General features: G+C 38.4%; 1 protein-coding gene across 1 annotated transcript in view; it reads right to left on the minus strand.

The window, feature by feature from the left end:
• Window positions 1–23,992, minus strand: part of LOC147316929 (lysyl oxidase homolog 2B-like) — a 47,027-nt gene that overhangs the window by 12,293 nt on the left and 10,742 nt on the right. Inside the window, exons 4-8 of the mRNA XM_086313466.1 lie at window positions 15,914–16,125; window positions 11,457–11,673; window positions 6,569–6,752; window positions 1,987–2,138; window positions 1,271–1,438 (exon numbers count right to left, since the gene is read on the minus strand). Coding sequence (XP_086169592.1) covers window positions 1,271–1,438; window positions 1,987–2,138; window positions 6,569–6,752; window positions 11,457–11,673; window positions 15,914–16,125 — 933 coding nt within the window. The remainder of the gene's footprint in view (window positions 1–1,270; window positions 1,439–1,986; window positions 2,139–6,568; window positions 6,753–11,456; window positions 11,674–15,913; window positions 16,126–23,992) is intronic.

Here is a 23,992-nt window from a genome sequence, read left to right on the forward strand (position 1 = left end):
GGGTCATATGATTGTTGGGTTTTTCTCTGTATGTATTATTGTACGATCTACTGTAGAATATAAAGCGCCTTGAGGTGACTGCTGTTGTGATTTGGCACTATATAAATAAAATTGAATTGAATTGAACTGTGAATGTACAAAACAATGAACCTACAGTCTCTTTAATATTATATATGTAGATGAAATGTAATTACTACATGACTAAAAAGTCTCAGGAATTTATGTCACATAACCCTAACAGCTGAGTTTCCAGACTCGACAGCTAATTCTGATCATAATATACACCAAACAAAGTTCACTGACAGCCAACTGATGCAAACAGTGATTTAACAACTGACAGTTCCTTTTCTGTACTGGACCTTTCAGTCCATACAAAATAAAAGCAGAATTTTTAGTTTTTCTGCGCTGTTGGATTGTGGAAGCCCAAACACTCATGATTTGGCTGTAGGTATTCTAGTTCTCTCTGCTGTCTAGAGAGCAAACTTCTTAAAAAAAAAAAAAAAAAAAAAAAGGAAAAAGAAAGACTCCTAAAACAAGTGGAAAGTTTCTTCTTTGTGTCATAGTACATTTTGTATCCCATTTTCCACTGGCAGCACAAGCTATTTGCTGGAAGCTGCTTTCAGTGCTCTGTCGATACATTATTGCTGAGTTAGCTTTGTTCCTTGGATGTGGGTATATATATACACTTTATTTCACAGGCCCTATACATACAGCAATTTCTTATCATTTACTCAAAAGAAAGTAAAACACATCTGTGAATTTATTGGTGGTGTTAATTAACAGAAATGCAGAGACTGTGTTAAATTTGTACCAGCCTGATTTATGCTATCCAATTAACTACTAGAATAACCAAGAGGCTTTGAGTTGCTGCACAGCAGGTCAACTGAACATGTTTAAAAAAGGAAGAGTTCTAAAGAGAATAACAGTGGACTTTCAATAATGAATTACAAATGCAGCACCTATTCATGACTTTAAATGAAGCAGCACTTTCAAAGAAATCATCCACTTTGAGGAAATCAGCCCAACAAACTAAACTCACATAGCTTTGTCTCTTTTAACTAGCTTTTTGTGGAAAATGTCTATTGGGTCATTTTCTATAAACTATAAGCTAAAGATGAAGAGTCCACGGAGATCTGTGGAGAGGTTGTGCTCAGATTCGTACAGTCTGGCTATAAGAACACAAAATTTGTTGGTTTACATTTTAGACATCTAAAGATTTTCACACACCCAGGCAAACTGATTCCCACCCCCTGGCTGCTGTGACTCATACCTGGAAAGCATTGCTGGCAAAGCCCAGACCCAGCTGTCTACAGACAACCATGGCTTCCATGGTTCTCCAGCCCTCGCTGCACACCGTCCCCCACACCAGAGAGCCATTTCTCTCCACCAGCACCTCCACACGGCCTTCATACGGGTTACGACCTCCACTCAGACGCAGCTGTGGGTGTGGAAAAAAACAACACAGGACTGTTGATGATCATCAGTGCTCTTGGAAGGGACACATTTACAGTGCTTGTTGCCATTAAATGCAAAATGAATACAGATTTAATCAAGATTTCACTGGTACACCTCTACTGCACCATGTACACTTCATACATACTTTTGTATGTAGTAATGTTCCTCTCAGAGGTCTAAGTCATGACTTAACCTGGGTTCACTCCTGTTCATCCTGTAAACACTTTCTGGCTGAATTTGAGGCAATTTCTGTACAATGAGATTAATCAGCTCTGCGTTGTATCAGGTAAACATCTACGTACTTTCAGAAATGACGTTTTCATATTGTAAAAATTGCAGTGTGTCAAGCATTGCATTGCAACACATGTTAGCACAAACTAAAGAACACTTAAAGTATTCATGTTATTATGTTATACAGTAGAAGGAACTCCAGTTCTAGTCTACTGGACGAACTGCTGAGTTGCACTGTGAACTCATTTCCTAGAGCAGCTGTGTTAACCAGTATTTGGCTATAGTGAAATGGAAACCAACCCTTTCCTGGAAGCCCATTTTTGGGACATTACATCTGACGGCTGCATCCTCCTCATGGCTACAACCCAGAGCCTCCTTATTGAACGAACACTCAGTTATGGACTTCTCAAATCCTGAACACTCCACCTCATTCATATGCACTGGGCCCATACCTGAAAAATGCACACAAAGAAGCAGATTCAGTTTGAATTCCACTGAAGGTGACTGAGGGAACACAAATCTGTATGTTGGGTCTTGTTACATATCATTAAAAAACACAATTCTGGTGTAATAAAAAAAAAATCTAAAATTCAAAGCTTCAAAGAAAAACATGTTTTCTTTCCTAGAGTGAGGCACCTACATGCTAAATATGAGGTCAGAGTCAAAAGTTAATTAGTTTAGCATTATGGCAAGAAACTAGGAGAAAACAGGAAAAACAGGAAGTAGGAATTAGCATCTATCAGGAAGCTGGTGCAGAAGGTTTTCAGTCTATTGCAATTTATAGTGTAATAAATTGCATTTTAAAATATAAGCTTAGTAACCCATCATGTTTCCTGTTTGCTTTTTACAGTCTTCTAGGTGTGTCCTGAACTTTATGTCCACCTGTTGTAAACTGAATGAATTAAACATTTTTAATTGTTGTTTAGTTTAATTATTGTCCATTGTTCTCCAATGGAACAATTGGCCATGGAAAGATAGGGTCGGGGTTCAGAGCTCAGCAAGGTTAAATATCTGAGGATCTTGTTCTGTGTCCCAACCCTCATTATCTCTGGTTACAGGGGCACCTCTAGAATTATTTCGTAGAGGTGGCTATATGGGGGTTACTGAAAATATTGTGGTGGCACACTAAAACCAGAATTTCCAGTTTTATTATGCTGTCGTCAAATATAGGTTAGTTGAAAATTATGGCAAAAAAAGGGAAAGAAAAGAATGATATGCCGAGTTAATTTCCTGCTATTAATCACTGAAAATAGGTACATATGAAAAACAAATACGATTTTGAAATCCATAATGATCAGTTTTGATTGATTGGATCGTATAAGAGTTTGAACTGTTGCCTGTCTATGTTGGCTCTGAGATGCACCAGTGATCTCTCCATGGATTGGCACCAGTTTTTCTGCAAACTTATTACATTGTTACACACATAGGTGGCAGGGCTCGGCCTTACGTATGTGTAAGAGCTTAGACATCTTGAGGAGAGCTGCTGCTCCTTGCTGTAGAAAGGAGAAAGCTGAAGCATTGCAGTAGGAGACCCAGAGTATGCCCAAAACTCGTTGGGGTGATTATAGATCAAATTTAACGTGGTAGCACATCACGATCCAAGAAGAGGAATAAAAAAAAAAAACAACAACAAAAAAAACACTGGACCTCTCTGTGACCCTGCTGTTACTGTGACATAACACAATAAAATGAAGAAAATGGATGGATGGACATAATCATGTTCTACCAAACAGTGATATTGTAACACTGTGAGGTCTAATGCTTCATCGGTGAAGACAACAACCCTACAGCTTCCACAACATGCTGTGTTGGTCAAACCCTTAACCCGTGTTTTGAAGAAAAGCAAAAAAGGCTTTTTGTAAAAAACAGTCAGTTAATAGCATCTGTTAGAATATCTCCTGATAGGCAAGACGTGGAAGAACAACGTTTTAAAGAAACAAAAAAATAGATATTCACTGATGATGACTTAAACCACTGAGGGTTAGAGAGTTTCTGTTTGTCCTCTTTCTTCCATGAAGTATGGAAGAAGTTTTAGAACCACTAAAACCCATCAGGAGCAGCAGCAGTCCATCTAAAAGTGTCAGAAGTCCTTTAAAAGAATTTGCAGAGCAAAGAATTTGCTGCTTTTAGCAGCTCAGACTGGACAGAACTAAGGAAAGCATGAATTTAAATATACAGAGATTCTTGTCAAGACCTGGTCTAATGGTCCAAAACCAAAATAAATCTGCAAATCTTTTTGTTTTAATTCTATTTCAGTCACTTTTGTTTAGAGAGTGTAGTCTAATAGTAAGTTAAAAAAAAGCAAAAACCCCACATATGCCCAGGGTTCCTTTACAAACTAATCATACAAAGAAGCAGACCACGGAGCTAAATAGGAAAGACTAAGTCAGCTAAGCATGGAAACAGAAGGTCATACATACAAGAGGATCAATAAATCAAACAACTCAACAACTAGAACAGTTCCACAACAGCAACTACACATCACATTGCCTGATGATTTCTGAGGCCCTGTAAGCCACTTAACCTGCAGATCAGCTCAGTCTGCTCCACAGACACAAAGTATTAATTGTTCAAGTCTGACTTGTATGTTATGTCTTTATAACTATAACATATTTATTTCCAATTTTCCCTTTGTCTTATGGTGTAGAATTACTATCTGGGCTGACTTCTATTTTCCATGAAACATTAAAGGCAGTGATGAGAAACCCTGATGGAAAAAGCTACTTTCTCTTCGTTTCAAATTTTTCCACGTCTAACGTGACTGGAATGTGCAGCAGTGTACAGCATGTCCCTGCCTTTTCTGAAGAAATGTTCTTCTTGTTGCCAGGTATCCACACACTACTAGAGAAAATGTGATTTTTCCACCTTATATGCTGAAAAACAAGTAAGCTGTGCGTTTAATACACTTGAACATTGGTGAGATATCTGCTGCGTGTTTAAGTTAGAAGTGTGTTTGTGCCACATTTTTGTTAGGTGTGTGCTGCTGACTTCCAAACCTGCCAGTGGCATAACGCAGCTCGTGCAGGTTATGAAAACCTTAAAGTGAAGCTGCTCACAATAAAAGCCTCCACTGAAAATGAGCAGTCAGTGGAAAAAAAACCCAAACAAAACAAAAGACAAGAATCACAAACTTTGCTGTGTACATTTCAATATATTTGCCCACTCCAAGAAGTACGACATGAAAAAATCATTATTTCACCATTTTTAAACAGGATAAGAAAAGTAAAGTGTACATCAACAATTAACATAGTGCACTCATATTAATCTAATATCTGTATGAAGGGTTTCTGCCACAAAAATGTTTAACCTCTTGGCTACCAAAGAAAGTGGAGCTCAATGTTGCACCGTACAGTAGCGCGATCAATCTGGTTCAAGTAAACTGTATCAATACTTAGGCAGTAAAGATCTGATTGAACTTACTCTTTAAAAGCTCATATTATGCAATAGCTGCAATACTATTTTAAAATGTTACGCACTTCTAATCAATATTTTTTGTCAAAGATTGATTAAATGTACTGGTAACACTTAATATAATATGACATAATATGGCCTGCAACTAAGGGTGTCATTCCACTGTAAATAAATGTCATTTCTATGCATTTTAGTTAAAACACTTTTAATCTGTTTATTTATTTTGATTGAAATTACAATGTGCTGTAATTATATTTACCTACCAATACTTAAAAGGTAGGGACACTAGAATAAGGGGGTAACAAGTCTGATTTTTACCGGAAACAAAGAAATAATTTTGCTGTAGCTAAATTTAAGCATTCTGTAAATAATTTTAAGAAGCGAATCAGTAATTTTAGGTCGTGCATAAGCAATTTCAAGTATTGCTTAAATTCATGGATTTTACAGGAAAAGAGACTAATTATATTTTAGGTAATTCTATGTACTCATAAGTAATTTTAAGTACAGCCTAATGTCTTGGTAATTTACTGGAAAAATAATATTTCCTCATCTTACAAGCACTCTGTACTTTTTGGGGTGTGGGGCGTAGTATAGAGTGGCTTAACCTTTCAGGTATCTTCTGTAAACATTTCAAAGTTATGTTTGAACAGTATGTTTGAGCAGCTATGGCTGCATCATTATCATGTCACACAGGTCTTTAAATTGTGATGGTATTCTTTTCATATTCAAACCTTCTACCCAGCAAAGATCGTGACTATCCAGTGGCCAATTTAACAGCTAAAACAGCAGAACTGTTGTTTTAGCTGTGCTAGTGAAGTGTTGGTGAAGCAGATAAATGGAGCTACAATGAGCAATGGGCCAACATTTAGTGGGCCTGTTTAAGAGATGAATCCCCAACATAAACATGTACAGTTGTAATTGCACTACATTTTTCAGTGTTGTGGTTAGTTTCTTGCATTACCACTAAACAGCTGACAAAATGCCACTGTGACATGAAAACATGCAAACATGCAAACTAAGGGCAGATTTTATAACCTTGTCTATGAGTTCATGTTCCTCTGGCTGCAAAAGGGTGATATAAGCAGAAAAGTTTAAAGGCTAGAATTACTTCTCTGAAATGTTTGGGATATGTGGTTTTGCTCCACAGTCAAGCCCTTCCATTCTGTGCCATGTAGGAAATATACACAGACATTTGTTCCAGGAGTGAAGTCGTTTGGAGCTCGGTGTCATGGGTTATTTTCAGGTCTACTTTGTAATCAGCCCATCGTTTTTTGTTTTTTTTCCTTGGTTCGTGCAGCTCACATTTCATGTCCTTCTGCTTCCCTCATTGGTTGCATTACTGGTATAATTTTATGCATTTGTTTCCTTTTCTCAGACCTTTCACTACTGTGAAGTCCCAATCAATGAGCAGGCATGAAAACAATCTGTCAGTATTTTTTTAATAAAAATAAATGATATAAAACCAGTATACCTTGTCCAAGGCGACCTCCAGACAGAGCCTCCTTTGCTGTACCAAAGCCCAGCTCTCGACACACCACTGTGGCAGACAGCAGGCTCCACTTGTCATCACATATGGTGCCCCACTCTCCATTTTTCAACACCTCCACTCGCCCCTCGCCTACGATGGCCCCACCACGGAGACGAACCAATGGTTGCTGAAGACGACAAACACAAACACCGCAAAAAGAGGTCACTGTAAAAACTGAACTATCCAAAAAACAAAAATCACATATTTGAGTTATTCTAGTACTTTCAAAACCCTAAAAGCTGAACTTTTCCTTCTCTGTGATGAGAGAGCAGAGGCAGCAGACTGGGTGGTTTTATGTTTATAGAACAAGCTATTAATGTGATTCTCCCATTAACTGTTTGCATAAACTGAAAGTGTTTAATTTTACAAGTAAAGCACGGTTTGGAAATCTGGTTTACTGAGCTTTGTATTCACAAGGAGAAAACCCAGACATCTTTATGTGTGGGCTCTGGAATAAGTTTTCACTCAGATTTCCTCAGCACTATTAACATTAGAACCATAAAACAATCATTAGTCTAAAAATGTGACACATAGATAAATGTCAGGATCAGGGTAAGTGAGGCACCGGTTTACTCTAACCCTCATGGCGTATGTTAATGTAGGACACGGGCAGGTATAAAACCTTAGAGACACTCCTGACCAGCAAGTATCAGCAGTGGTACAAGGACACACAAACTGTGACCATGATGGTGGCAGGCTGTTGGACACCACATCGTCAAAACCGACAGAAGGGCTTCAGTGGCTTAGGACAGTAAATTTTAATGAGTGTCACAATGCAGGAAGTCACACTCTTTTATGTATGTTGTTACATAGCAGCCATCTTGTCAAAATAACACTAACACCAGCCCAACTTCTAATGCTTGGGGTAAAAAAAAGAAAGTCGTCCAATTTGTTCAATATCATTTACACCATTAAAGCAGACAGGTATGTTACAGATATTTTTGGAAGGAGACAAGCTGCTTGGGTAAATATGAGTTTTCTAGACACAGGCCTTCATGTGTATGTTTGACTCAAAACAACTTCCAACATATTGGTAATGAAGAGATATTCCCCTTCATGCCAGCGATGTTCACCCAATGAAAGTGACTTCCTTTTCATTGGCAACATTGCCACTGTGCATAAAGCCATTGGTAAGGATTGAACGACCATGCCAAATACTTCAAAATGCTGTCCCCATCCTCTAGGGCAGGGGTGTCAAACTCAAATACACAGTGGGCCAAAATTCAAAACTGGAACATTTATTAATATTTATTGAAAAAAAAAAAAATCTTCCTCCAGATATAAGAATGAATCTTTTCTTATGGACTCAAACAAGTTTTGCTGAAAAACTGAATATGGAACAAGCAAAGCTTAATAATAAACAATATATATATTAGTTGTATAATACCAGTAGGCCAGCTCTAATAGTAATTTGGTATGGCTTTGCGGGCCAAATGTAATTAGGCTGCGGGCCAAATTTGGCCCGCGGGCCAGAGTTTGACACCTATGCTCTAGGGTCACGAACTCTCAACCTGCAGTGAGAATGTTTAGAATGTGTTGGAGTTCCAAGATGAGACCGAGACCCTGATGTCATCCCTGTGGTGGCACAATGCAAAAAAACTAATCATAGCCAGAGGAATGTGGATATTGGGGGTGGCTGTAGCTCAGGTGGCAGAGCAGGTCAGCCACTAATCAGAAGGTCGGTGGTTCGATCCCAGGCTGCCTCCTGGCTGCCAAATATCCTTGGGCAAGATACTAACCCCATGTTTGCCCACTGGTGGTGGTCAGAGGGCCCGGTGGCGCCTATGTCCGGCAGCCTCGCCTCTGTCAGTGCGCCCCAGGGCAGCTGTGGCTACAATGTAGCTTGCCATCGCCTGTGTCTGAATGGGTGAATGACTGAATGTAGTGTGAAGTGCTTTGGGGTCCTTAGGGACTAGAAAAGCGCTATACAAAGTTTGGTTTATTTTGTTTTTATTTTTTCAAATTGGTAAGTAGACAGTAGAATACAATAACATAACAAAAACTTTCTCTTACCAGAAAGTCTAACATGCTGGCAGCGATAGATCTCTAAGTACATAACAATTTCAATGTAATTTGTGATTGATTGCATCTTTTATATTACTAAGCATGTAAATTAATGTAAGATTTTTATATTTCATAGCCACATAAATGAATAATAATAATAAAAGGATTACCTTCAAAAGTAAGACAGTTATATTAAAATGGGTTTCCTGCACTAAAAACTTAAAAAGAGGTTTTGAAAGAACAAAGAAAACCAAATAAATATACAGAAAATACAAAACTATTCTCTTAAAAGTAAATAGTACATAGAAAATGAGCTGCCTTGGTGGAAGTTTGCGCTTGTGGAGTGCTTTTGTTTATTTTTGTTTTGTTTTTCAAATTTTTAAACTTGGGTTTAAGGATATAATTCTTTTGAGTCAGATCTGCAGAGTGTGTTGGACCATTTGGATCATGATGTCAGGGACACCACTCCCATCCATCCACCATCTGTGGAACGTGACAGGATGCCTGCAAGCTCCGACCTCACATTAGACCATGAATGAAGCCACGCAGAGATAAATTCTTCTTGGCTTACTGTCAAACTAAGCTAAGAAGAATTCATGACCCCTGACATCTTAAGAGGGTGCGAGTGAGAAAATGGGCTTCTTTACCTACTGTTGAGGTCAGATGTCAGAGTGAGGACAAGAACGACCTCTGCAGAGCTGGCAGGGATTCAAGTGTTCAAAATGAAAAGCTGTGGAGGATGAACAAACTGAAAGCCACGTGGTCGAAACAGTCTTGCTGTGGATTATTTTCTAATTTAAATGCATTGATTTTCTACACATGGTCGAAAGTGTAAATGCCCAAGTTTACACCCTGACCTAACTGAATATTTAAAGCAGCCTCCGCTGCCGCAAAGATGTCGGATGGTTGGATCATCAGAGGACCACAAACCTAACCCTAGCCCTAATTCTGTCTAGGCAATCAGAATATCAAATTAATTAAATTGTTCTCCCGAGGCTTGGCAATCAGGGAACACACTCATTTTAACTCAACACACATCAAAAACCATTTACATTTTTCCCCAAAAACTCATATTTGCCTTTCCCTTGGGGTAGAATTAGTATTCTCAGCCCTAAACTCTAACACTGAGTCCATACTCTCAGAATATGTTTTTGGCTCATGTGCCCCTAACAGAGTTGTTACTGGGGGTACTTATAACCCCAAACGATAAATCTTTCACTATAACGTTAGCTAAAAAACCACTGCAAGTTTAGTATTTTTTTTATATGTCACTTTTATATGTCACTTCAAATGTGGAAGAATCATATAGCCACATAGAAGGGCTTTCCTGCACTTTCCTGTGTGTGTATGAATCACTAGTACTGAGGACACAGCTGAAAAACTCATACACTGACCCGAAACACCAACAACTGTAAAATGATGGTTTGAATGCAGGAGTAACTGTTTTAGTAAGCGATGATGGCACAACAACCAAAACTATTCTGCAAGTCAAGAACCAGCAATGGCAGAGGCCTTTCTACCCCACAGTAGAGCAGGGCGACATGACCAAAAATATTTATCACGATATACATTTGAAAATTTGTGATAACGATATATATTATTTTTAAGAAAGTGCCCTATGTCTTCATCATAAAAATGGGATGTGTCGGTGATTTCCCATGATACACCTATTCACTAACTTAGTTGAAATTCGACTTTCCTTAATCTTGCTGACAGAGACAAAAAGAAAAGAACAGCAAACGGCTATAGTGAACATCAAAATTAACACTGTCGTGAGGCCATGAAGTTAAAGTCAGCAGTATTATGTCTAAAACGTAAGGTGTGAGGTGAAATCCTCTCTAACAACAGCTCGTAGCTGAAATGTTGTGGCCGAAATCTCCAACTGTGGCAGATTTGAGATATTTTCAAATATAATCTTATCTGCAAGCAGAGGAGTTTGGAGCTTCAACAGACTTTTACTACAGATGGCAGTGATGGAGTAGGAATGAACATTAAGGTTTAAAAAAATCATTTATGAGGATGGAAACACATTTTGACTTTATCTGCTTGCTTTCTATGAATGTTGTCAAATAGCAGTAAATATAAATCTAATTTTTGCGTGTTTTCGAGAGAACTCCACAGGGCAGCTCTAACCCTGCGAGTAAAGAGTGCATCTGCTCAGCTGTCCCTGCTGCAAGACAAAAGATTTGTAGCCAAAGCATCAGAAAGAAAAAGATTACATTTTCCATTTTAGATTCTTACATCTGAGCAGAGAATGAATCACGCCTTCAGGAAACAGTGATTAGCCTTTGTGAATTACATTTAGAATTCATGAAGTCAGCCTGAGCACTCACTTATGCTACTACACAGTGCTTTTGGGGAGGGCTTGTTTGAGTCATATCCTTATCGTCCTGAATTTCTTAGAGAATAAAATTTAAATAAAGTATGAAAACTACCCCAAAGATACAGCCTTACTAATTCTGGGTCTTATACTTAAAGAAAGAATAATAGTTGACACTGGTGCTGCTGTTCTTTCCCTGCCCTGAGAGTTTTACAAGACTGGGCCATTTTTTAAACTCTGAGATGACAGTAACTAATTTTGACAAAGGCATTTCCAAAGCAGCTCCAGCTGCAGTTCACCAAGCGACATGGAGCCATCCTTGCTTAACATCGAACCAAAACATTTCATGCATTCACCCTCTATATCAGAGCCAGTGAACCGAGCTGAACTCAAGCAGCTATTTCCTATGTCAGCTTTGTTTACCATTTCAGTTTGTTCACACCATTCATGCAGCACCCACTTATCGTTACATCGCTTGTTGTACTGACACAATGTGGGGTTTTTTACCTCTTGTCGGAAGGCCTTCCTAAATCCCGTCATGAGTGTTGGGGCAAAGTCTTTACCAGGCACGCAGCTCACCACCACAGGCAATCCTCTAGGGCAGGTCCCATTGGACTTCTCCAGTACAGCCTGGCCCAGTTTACAGCTGGACAAGTGTGCTTCATTGCCAGTGCAGTTGACAGAGTAGTCCCAGTATGTGGGCTTTCTCCTGCGAGCAAACATCCTGCACAGATAAAGGAGATGAGAAGAATTTTCAACTAGGTATAACACAATGTTACTACTTCTGTCTTATTTGAGAGCATTGAGCTGCACTACTCAAGATTTTTATATAAACAACAGGTGCAATAACAATCTGTGATAAGGGAGGTGTTACAGTCACAAAGAATTAACAGCCATCTCCACAGTTCACTGAAGTTCCACTGTACATGTTCGTGTCACTATCTGCTTATTAAAACATGACATATCTACATACTACTGCCAGGTGCAAGGCCATGACTGCCCACCGTATACATCCAACCACTGAAGAATCGTCAAGACAGTTTCTGTAGGTGGTATGACCTGAAGTTGTAAAGTTGAAAGTCTGAGGTGTACAAAGCAAACAGGAATGGAGACAGCACAGTTTGCTACTGTAGCTAGTCACTAATCTGAGATGGTTGAGGTGTTTACTGACATTTCTTGTAGCTTCTCTCAGCAGCAGCAGCGGCAACTGAATCAGGTTAAATACAGTCTATGCAGCCTATGTGAAAGACCAGATTACAACAGGACAGACAGCGTTTAGTTTTCATTTGCTGCTGGCGAGAAGGAAAGTCCAAAGGAGCAGCCCAAAGATGAGCTTTGCCTCTAAAGCAATTTGAACACATATGCGATGAATATCAGTGCTGCCTTAAAGGACTAACGATTTAATAAAGTAGTTGTCCTAAAGCTGTGAAAGTTTACTTTCATAAAATCTCATTAAAAAGGGTCATTGTCAAGTTACGATTTTCAAGACTTAATTAACGTTAAGGTTAATGTCATCCTTCACTACAACTTTTCAACCCCAAATTAATTATTATGTTTGCAGTGAATAAACAAATGGTTTTTTTATGTCTCGTGATTTAATTACAATGATTAATAACTCAGCTTGTGCAAATAGCAGACTTCTGTGTTGTAAAACAGTTTTATAAAGTCACTATCTATATACAAAGTGGACACTGAACATGAACCAAACTAGGAGTAAAGTCAGACTATTGATTCATTTCATCCTGTTCTCGCTCTTAAGATTAGGATAAATGTTTAAAATGTTGCATGTTCTTATCTCCTGCCCTAATATTAACCATGGGAGACCTAAGTTGTCATTGGTGACAACCCCGAAGACTAAACAATCTTCCTTAGTGTCATCTTTAGACATACTAAACGCAAGAGAAAAGTTTCTAGACATTAGTTCTTACAATGTCTTGATGAATCATCCAGGTAAGTACGTCGCAGAAAGTTGATTATTTTCATCATTTATTAATTCATTTATTCACTCTATGAAGAAGTCAACAGGATGAGTGACTAAACAGTTCTACCACTGAAAACGCACCATCAAGAATCAACTTTCTGGAATTTACTTACTTGGATGATTGAACATGCATCAAGACATTGTAAGAGCTAATGTCTAAGAACTTTTCAAGAGATTAAGCATGCAGCCCTTTGTTCTTTCAATTTCCATGTTCATTGTCAAATAATTTAGAATATAAGTTAACTTACAGATCTAGCAGTTACTCAATCATTTTTGTGTGCAACAACGTTATAGCCTCAAGTCAGTTTTAACTGCTGTCTCAAGTCCCTAGTGGGGGTACTCCCCTTATAGCTTTTTAATAAGGTGTGCATTTTATAATCTTTTGATCTATAATACTAATGCCAAGCTGTTCTGCTAAGTCACAATAACCAGAAACCAACAATGTACTATTTACTATTTTAGTACTATGTACTATTTAACTCAATAATGTTCCAGGTCAAAACACTGAATATGTACTGTTTTATAACTTTATAAATTCACTTTTTACATTTCATGAAGACGCTATTGTGAAAATCTCAAGCCAATAGGACAAAAGACAAATTCAGGATTATGAAACTGTCACATTTATTTTATAATGTCAGCCTGTGAAAGTACACTGTGGCCAAAGCAGGCTGACGCGTAGATGGAAAGTTAGGAAGCTGCTGCACTCTGCTTTGGTTACCTAAAGCAGAGGGGAGACTTCCAACTCAGCCAGACAGTAAATTTAAGGTTAACTTGAGTGCCTGAAGTTTTGTGGTACACCATGATTAACTTGTGGCCATTTGGCCTAATGTCAGCAAGATTTAGATTTCTCAGCAGTTCCTCGCACACTGCAAAACTTTTTTGTAATGCACCTATACTGAAAATACAGGAGTCAGGCACGAATTTTGCTGTAAAAGGCCTGTAATGTCAGGAATGTAATGGGACACACATTAGAGGATTAAAGATTATTCCATTGTTTACAATGCTTGGTCCTGGCACATTGCAATACAATGCCTAAACTGCAATACTGAACATTAAGCTTTGATATATCTATTATAGGTGTGAAAACAGAATATTTAACAGGGACATGTCGTGCTTTTCTGAATTTCATTTACTATATACAGTTTTTAAGGAAGGTGTTATGGAGAGATTTCACAAGATCTCAGCCTGTTCTGAACTCATTAACAATGCTGCAGTTCACATTTGTGAATTTTAACATTGCTAATGAGTTCGGAGCAGAGCAGAGAGTTCCCAGAAGCAGCTGTCCACATTTTAGCCTTTGCTGTTAAGGATGGGTTAGGGTTGTTTAGTGGGTTGTTGGACTGACCATTGGTATAGTTTGGATGATGGAAGTGCACAAGCAGTTGACATCCAGCCTCTGTTTGTGTTTGTAGCCTTTCAAGGTTTCCAAAAGCCAGCCAGTCACATAGTAGTATAGGCTGATTACTACATAGGCTGACTGTAGGGGGTGGTGTGTGGATTGAGGAAGGTTAGAGAGAGGAGAGCAGATATATATAATCTGAACAGCCAGATAACTGGCAAGTTTTCTTTATCTCTATTTCATGCAAATGAGAACCCAGGAAAATAATATATATGATTTTCTTTATTATCATATATATTATTAGTTTTAATCAAAATTACTAAAAAGTATGGGCCAGATTATTTGTATGTGCCATGGCTGATAATAAACCAGCTGACTCAATTGTTGCATCTGTACTTTTTGCATTTGGAGTATATGTGGTTGAAACACAACGCTGAATGAACTGCAAATCATTTCCTGGGTTTGGCTTTGGGCGTTTTGCTTTCTTTCTTGATAATTACTGGAAAATTTTAGGTGTTGTGATAGAGATGCACAATAAAGCTGCAAGGAGCAGAGGTAGTGATGGTAGATGAGTTAAAATACCTGGGGTCAACCATCCAAAGCAACCAGCAGAGTACAAGAGAGGTGAGGAAGACATTGCAGGTAGGGTGGAGTGGATGGAGATGGGTGTCAGGGTTGATTTGTGACAGAAGGACAGCAGTAAGACAGGAGTTCGAGCTGGAGATGTCAAAGGTGAAGATGCTAAGATTTTCTTTGAGAGCACCAGGACCACCAGAGGGATAGCTCAGGTCAAAAAGTTTGGAGACAAAGTTAAAGAGAAAAGGCTGAGATGATACATTGGCAGAGGAGGTATATTTAATGTATTGGACCAAGGATGTTGAATATGGAGATGTCAGGCAGGAGAAAAAAGGGAGTGAACACAAAAAATCCATGAATGTAGTGAGGGACGATATACAGAGGATGGTGTGACAGAGCAGGATGCTAAGGATAGAGTGACATGAAGGCAGATGATCTGTTGTGTTGACCCGTAAGGGGAGCAGCAGAAAGAAGAAGATAAAGATACACAATCCACAAAGATTTCAGTAAGAACCTGAAATTTATCAAGCCTCCGCAGAAGTCTAACCCAGTCGGTGTACTGAGCTGCCAGAGTAATGAAGTGATTGAGGTTAGTCACTCATGTTGGATTTGGTCAAACACTGTAATGATGATGTATTCATTTGAATTTTTTCAGCCCCCCTTCCACGTTGCTGTACTCTACAGTTTGAGACTTAGATGAATTTCGCAGCAGTGATCTGCACGTGCTGGTTGAGAAATCTACCAAATCTATATATATGTAATTATATATATTTTTCATCCATGTGAGGCACCGAGGGGAGTTTGCTAAAGATGTAATTACCAATTTGTGGCACAGAAAAAAAGAGGAAAAAAAAATTAGGATTTGCCATCTGTCATCCAGTCTCCTGCAGATGCATTTTTTTTCTGTACCCAACAAAACACCCACTGAGTCACAGCATTGAAACAGTAGCCACATTATTCTGACATACCTTTTAATATCCTGAATTTCTATATAAGTGCCCTTTAGTCATTTAAAGTTTAAACTCTGCTCTGCTCTTTGAACCACCCAGGACCACACATACTCACTTGTAGACTCTGGGATTGTACTTCCTCTCCCCGGGGAAGCCAAACATGCCACAGATCACTCTGCTGTTAAACTGGGTCCAGTCTTTGTTACAGATCTGCTTCCATTTGCCACCATCTTTGACCTCCACGTAGCCTTCCATCACAGGGATCCGCTTACGGTAGGATGACAGAATGGCTCGAATCTGCACATCCTCTACATGAATGTCAAGATTCTGTAGACAATATATTGAGAAACAACATTTAAAAAGCAAACAAACAAAAAATAAATAAATAAAAGCACAAAAAAAGCAAAAACAATCTTTCTTTTTAAACAGCAACTTGCACTTTTCTTTATGCTAAAGTTTGGGCCTTGTGGGCATGTAACATATGTTGTTGATTTTTGAAGTGGAAAGATGCAACAGCCACAGTAAACACACATTCGAAAGCTTTTTCCCAAATGTATTGTAACTTTTCTTTCATGGAATTATCAGCACTCCCAGCAAAAGCTTACATTATTGACTAAACCACCATGCATAGACCCACAGAGACACATCTCTGCCCAAAAACTAACTTCCAGATCTCAGCAATATATAATGATAGCCTATACACTGTGTAAGCTAATTCGTTAATTTAGCTTCCTGTTAGTAGGGGGGTTTGCAACCAAATAGAATTTGCTATGTAATCAAATCACATGGTAACGATTTCCCATGAGAGTGCAGTCTCTATTTCAGAATGAAAATGAAGATGGTGCAGTGAGCATACAGCTTGCTGAATACAAATAAAGTTAGCCACAGGTTAGCTAAAGCTCACTGCTAACTGACGATCTGTTTGCCTGTCTTTACATAGCTCAGTTAAGCGCCAGCAATGTAAAGCTGGGTCTTTATTTTGCCATCAAAGTCATAATGTTATACATTCGCAATGAATATTCAGAATACTGGAAGCAGACCTTTTCAATATATCAGCCACCAGAATGAGATATGCAACACATTCAATTCAATTTATTTAAAAAGCACCAAATCACCACAACATTTGCCTCAAGTTTCATTTTGTCGTAAGTTAAAGACCCTTACAATAATAGAAAGAAAACCCCAATAATCAAACAACCATCTGTGGGAAGGAAAAACGTCTTTTTAACAGGAAGAAGCAGAAGTCTAGCAAAACCAGGCCCAAGAAGAGGCAGCCATCTGCCGTGACCAGTTGGGGATACTTCAAACACTAGATCATAAACAATACTTGTGAACGATAACACTTATTTGCAGATTACAGTATCACAGGCAACTGAGGAACTGAGATACCAAACAGATTTCAGATGCTAACTTCTGCTCTTATTTTTCACAGTTCCTTAAATGTTGGTTCTTAATAATTTTGGTCAATGGAAATTACCCTGTTTAGTGGACACCAAGGTTTGAGACTGGAAAGTGACACAAACACAGCCTATGGGTTCACAAGCTAGTTTACTCCTAGTACTGGTCCCAAGTCCCCAAAAATGGAAAGCCTTTATCACAAAGGGCTTCCATTGTAAAATCTTTGCCAAATACGCTTCATCCATGCACCACATGATCCATCTGCTGTGGCAACTTGACAGGAAATGAGAGAGAAGCCAGATGTATCATATAGAGGACCACAAGGTTGGTGAGTGTTACTACAAGGTTAGAATAGTCAGAAAAATGTCATTGCACAGAAAAAAACCCAACTTTTTTTTTTTTTTGCCAAAAAAGACTTCAATAGTGTAACCCAAGCTATATACCACATCTGTCTTGAAATAGCTATTCCTGTGTTACATTATGCATAATCAAAGACTCTTACCCCCTGTACAGCTGCTCAGCAGTGCTCTGTCTGCACTGGTTATAAATCTTCCCCAAACTGCACAAACATTTTTACAGTGAATTATCTTATTAAGCCTAATCACCGTGGCCGACTGCCTTCTTACAGGTTTTTCTGGCTTTAGAAGCCAAAGGCATCAAAGGGTTTCTATGGCAAAATGTGCAACATGTTTTAGCCTGTCCCAGTTAAATCCACAAACACCATACTGTACACATGCAGGAGGAAGCAATTAACAAACTGCTACTTCTTTCCAGATGCCTCATGTCTACATGATCATCAGCCACAGGCCCTAGCAGTTTAGTTCAAGACTCGGGCAGTACCACACTAGCTTAGACAAAACATCATGTCATTTAATGTTGGTTTCCTTAAGTATTTTATTTAAGGAGGCTTTTTCTGTCATGCATAAATAGAGAGCAGCATAGTCATGCACATGTAACTGTTGATATGAGATCGTTTTAAAGGCTATGACCCAGTCCAAAAGCAGTGCTGCTTTAGAGGAGCATAGTTTCTGAGACTAAAGAAGGCCAGTCTTGTCAGGTGCATGAGAAAAAGCAAGCTTCTTGTTTTCATTTGGTGAAAAGTACTTGAATTGCAGAGTAATGTCAATTGGAAATTAAATGTGTGCTTTAACTTTGGGTTTGGATCGTGCCATGCTTGGATCGCGTGCACAAATGTATCAATGACCATAGGAAAGAATGTATGCTTGAATGTGTGTACGTATGTTGGGGGATATGTACGTATCTTTAACATTTGGAAATATGATTGTTATCCAAAATTGTGAATCTTTTTTTTTTTTTTGACTGTATGTTTTAAAAAGTAGCTCCATCTCTGCAGCTACTGGGCTTTTTAGAAGCTTTCAGTTTTCATTTTACAGCCTACTTTTACCTTCACTGTCATTATTTCTGCTCCCTACAGGGAAAGGCTGCTGTTTCCATCTGTTTCCAAAAGCTCTTATTACTATACTCTACTTGCTTTTCACCAAATGGCCAACAGGCAGAGTTAGCAATTAGCTGGCAAACATAGTGTTTCTAGTTGCTAAGGAGATTTTTTTTTTTTTTATCAGGAAAATAGAGTGAATATTGGTCCCTCAAACTACCAAATCAGAGGTGTATACACTCTGACTATACTCTGGTACACAACTAGGTTGTGTCTTGGGAGATGGTTGAAAAATCTCACATAGAATAAGGATGTAGTCAGGATGTAGGATAAAGTAACAAACCTCTCATAGATTTGTGGCACTAAATCTGTGAGCTAATGTTAACGTTCCCAAACATAGCTTTGCACACACAGATCTTTATTTCATTTTTTAATTATACTTCAAATATTCCACACTATAGCTTTTGTTTATGTGACAGGAACCCTTCCTTATATCTTATCTCAACAGTGCATTGTTCTACATTTGCCTTTATTCTCCTGACTATAACAAAAAGTTCTATCATGGAAATAAATAAGTTGTTCATTTTAGATGAGGATTTCAATTTATTACCTTAGGGATGACCATATAAAATTATAATCTTCACTATTCTATTTCAGCAGGAAAATATGTATGTCTGATACCTTTTTCCTATTCCACATCTCCACCAATGGCCAAAATTGAAGTAGATTTATCTGCCATGTCAAAGTCATTCAACATAGAAACATTAGTTCCCCACATTTATTTATTTCAAAGGCAGAACTTCCTCCCAGGCAACAGCTGTGCCTTGATAAAACAGTGCCAAGGCTAGAGAGGTGACTTAAGGATAAACAGGGACTGAATGAGTACAGCCTGCATTTTTTTGCTTTGTAAAACAGAAAACAAACCATTCTGCACAGTAAAGATTTTACTGAAATCTGCAAAAGTGAATGCTGCATCATGAAAATGAAAATCAAAACAAATACAAAACAAATGGACCTTGTGATTTGGTACTATAAAATGAATCTGAAATAAATGATATTAGGTTAATACATTTATTTTACTAGAGACTGAAGCTAAAAGCATGAAAGAGAAAGTCAAATGTCATGATACACATTATTTCCGATCGGGATAATACAAAGAGAGCCCGGCTATGCTGAACTTGTTTCACCGTATGCCCTCATGGACGGTTGTGCTGACAGAGACAAGCAACATTCATAGAAGGTGAAGATGTGGAAATTATTTTGGTTCAAATGGAACTCCATACTGTTTACATTTGCGACTGCACCTGAAGAAACGTCCAAAGTTTCCATGACCAATTTAATTGCTTTCCACCATCGTTTGTAACTTCAACAGATCTGTGACGAATGATTGATTTGTATGCATTCAAGGATCCCCTGAACGTCTAAGCAGAATACACAGTGCCCTGAAACCCCGCAGGCAGTGAAAGACTGTCAAAAATCATCTCTTCTTTTTTCTTTAGAGATTAAATAAACATCTTACTATCCCATAAACCAAACCAACATTCTTGTGCTACGTGACAGTTCGAGCTAAGGGGAGGGAGTTCAGTCTGGCTGGAAGGAGAGCATGTTGCTTAACTCAACAGACTGCTCTTATACACGGCCAAGAATAACCTAGACATCAAATAATGATAAAGGACGGTTTCCTCAATTAGTACTTGCCTCCAAGGAAGGGCAGATGCCGCCAGAGTGAAAGCTACAAATCACTGTTCTGCCTATACTCCATTTACTCCTAAAGATAACCACATTAATCACTCTGCTCCGAGGCACTGATGTCTCAGCTTCAGAGGACATAAAACTGCATAAAGCCTGAAATCATGAAACAAGATAATGACTGGAAATGTGGCGATGGTGACCTTGTCTGGGTGTAGTGGATACACAGTACATGACTGGTTTGTGGTTATGCAAAAAAACTAATTGGGATTCATATGAGCGAGTAAATAGAGGCTAAACTAAACTTTTAGACAAGACACGGAGGCACTGAGAAGGATCACTATGAACACAAGAGGAGATTTTTAACATGTGTGTCTTGTGTTGTTCCTCTCAGGGGAAAAAGACCTTTCATGACGTTTTGCTTGTGCAAGAGAAAAAGCACACAGATGGAACTGTCATTAGTTGGATAAGCTGTACAGGAAACATGATTCACAGAGGCTACTTTGAGGTTTTCCACTGCATTTTTTTGTATTTATTACTATAACATTTCTTGACTAAAAATGCTAATAACATTGCTATTCTCTGGGCTTGTAATCTTAAGAAGGAAGTCATTTTTCTTACCATTTGCTATTCCCTTAGCAGCTTTCATGTGACATAGCAAAGGAATGATACAGGCAACAAGGGTTTGGTGGAGTCTTATAATAAAGCACTGGCATCACATTAAAGCGATTCTGTCAAAAACTAAAACGATGAAATTTTACATTTTGAATCAGTTGAGTTGGTGAATGCAAATTTATTCTTACAATTACCCCTCACATTCAACTCTGTAAAATACATTGCCTAATGCCTAATATTACGCTAGCGCAGGGGTCAGCAACTTAGAAATTTATCCTCAGCAGCAGAGGCGACTCTTGGTCTTCCTTTCCTGGGGCGGTCCTCATGTGAGCCAGTTTCGCCGTAGCACTTGATGGTTTTTGCGACTGCACTTGGGGACACAGCGACCTAGCTAGCTCCTAACTTCAAATTCCATGGAACCGCGTACGTTTCCATGGTTTCTGGATGCTACCACTGAATTTGACACCTGAGACAACAGCTTAACTGATCACTTTATTGGCATTTGAACAATCTGAATTGCTTTTAACTCTCAAGGACACCTTAGTGCATGTTTGTACTGGAGTATTTGCACCAGTAAATACGCAGATTTTCTGTTTTCCTTGGAAATATATGGTAGGTCACAGATCACAGTTAGGTCCTAAATAAAGTTACATCAATCTAATTCTCATTAGACTAATCTAAAAGCACAGCCAAGACTGGTAAGAGTATACACCAACATGTTTATGCCTCAGAAAATTATGGGAACCAGATGAAAATATTTTGCACTGATGAAATTGCACACGAGTCAGCTTTCAGACATAGACTAAAACAAGCTGCCATGAATTATGGGTACTGAAGTGGTTCATTGCCAGTCTGTCTAGGGATGACAGTTGGAGAGAAAGACATGAATCAAATCAGATGAGCCTCCACTACTCCCTGTTACAGGTTTAATTAAAACAAATTAACCAATTCAAGAAACACTGTCAACCTTTAATAATCCTCCAGGTCACCCGTGACCTGTTTAGGGATAGGGTTAGCTTTACTTCTACCCCTTCAAGTGGAATTTTCCCTCATTTGGCATCCCCAAATGGAGAACTGTAAGCCTAAATGTATTTGACACTATTGATTTAAAAGTTAAGCCTTCTATGTGTCTAACGACTAACCCTGACAACCCTAGATGGCTCACTGGCAACCACCTAGAGGATTGTCAGTGTTGTTTTTCTTTTAATATTACAAATGCTGTGTTTTGGATAAGTATTAGGCTATAATTCTCACATATGACATCTGAAAGGTAAGAAGGAGATGATCTATCAACTGTTAAAATAACAAATAGCCTATCAAACTGAATAAATTCTTTCCAATCTCCTTCCTCCCAGTAGCATAACATTTCAAAATTGAGAATTTGTGACATTGTTCCAGTTTTTTTGCAAACAGTTTCTGAAATGGAAACCTTGGAGTGCAGGCTCCATATAGTTACACTTTTTTGGTTTATTCTGTTAAAGGGAGGGCATTGTCAGACACCTCATCAGTTCCAACAAATCGACATCTGCTATACAGTCACTTCTTGTCTTTATTGTGAGGTATAAAGACTTGAGCCACTTTAACAAGGACAAAAATTGTACCGGCCAGATGACTGGACTGAAAGACATTCAAAAGGGTAAAATGGCTTTGTGAGATAGTTCTGGTAAGCAGTAGTGAGTACAGACGAGGTGAAAACTAGAAGAAGCGTGCTTGTGGATGTGCTGCCACATACCATACCTAACATGCTTGTGGTCTTTCAACCAACAGGGTTTAGTCGTGGTTTGGCTCATAAGAAATATAACCACCATTTATTTAGTTACATTATTTTATACAGAGTCATGTGTGAGTACAAAATACAACACAATTTTTGTTACTACATAGTTTCACTTCAGCCCAAAGTGAAGTACAGATTGTTTTTGAAAGGAACAATAAGGTGCATAGAGAGTAGAAACATATGGCTCCAATAAAGGCCTTTAGCAACTCTGCTCACAGAAATCACTTCACTTCCACCATGAAATACCGAGGCTCTGGGTTCATTGGCAGGGTAGGATTTAGTTGTAACGTCACTTTCTGAGAGTTGTAGAAAACAACCTTTAATTTTAGGCATTACTTTGTTTTCAGAATTATTTTTACAAGTCACTATCTGTGTGATGACATGGAAACATGTTTAATTGATAGCCAGCTTTTATTCAAAATCAGAATTCCACCAGCTGGAATGTTAATAGGAACATTAGAAGTTGGTGTTTTACAGAATCCAGAGAATGTTGCATTGCAGTCTGCAATTCCTCCATTAAAAGAGAACCTTTGTAACCAAACTGGAAACAGATGTTTCACAGTCATGACAACTGAGCTAGACTGGGGCGTAAATTACAAAGACAATGATTGAATGGAAATTAAGCCCTTTTATATAGCTCTAAAATGAAGTGACATTAAAATGTGGAAAATGAAGGCACGTTTGGGAATGATTGCTGGGTACAAGGAGTTGGCTCGGAGGAATCTATTGTCTCATCTTGTGTGAAAGTTCTCAGCACTGGTTTCTGTTTACAGGAAAGCAGATGGTAAAAAATATTTGAGTCTGACATTCCTAATGGAAACTGCCATTTAGACCAATTCGCCAACACCTCTTTGGTCTTGTATCAGTACTACCATTTTAAATTTGTGTTTTTTGATCATTTCCCTGTTGATGCAGGTGCAGCACATTAAATGAACCCAGCCTAAAAACAGCCATTTACACACACAGCTGCCACTGAAACAAACAAAGCACAACCTGCTAAAAATAGCCTAGCCACTGTGGAACTTCAAGAGCAAGCATATAGTCGGAGTTATCCATTTTAATGTAATTCCTGTCAAATAATAGCATATCTAAATAGTATTTTTAATTCTTTGGCTACTAGAGTTAGCCAAAAGACAGGCATTTAGCTAGAATAACCAGTTTGGGGGTTTTTTTGTTGTTGTTTTGTAGCTCAATTTTAAATTTCCTTTTCTTTCATAAATTTAAGATTATTTCTTGAACTTGCTCTCGCAGGTAGCCTTTTTACACCAGAACAATATTTACCAAAGCCTGTACAAAAAAAGCTACATGCTGACATGCGAATT

The sequence above is a fragment of the Aulonocara sp. 'chitande type north' Nkhata Bay genome, linkage group LG12 (genome assembly GCF_057382095.1).
Source record: "Aulonocara sp. 'chitande type north' Nkhata Bay isolate Kocher_YH1m ecotype deep benthic linkage group LG12, A_spYH_male_GT1.1, whole genome shotgun sequence".
NCBI lineage: Eukaryota > Metazoa > Chordata > Actinopteri > Cichliformes > Cichlidae > Aulonocara > Aulonocara sp. 'chitande type north' Nkhata Bay.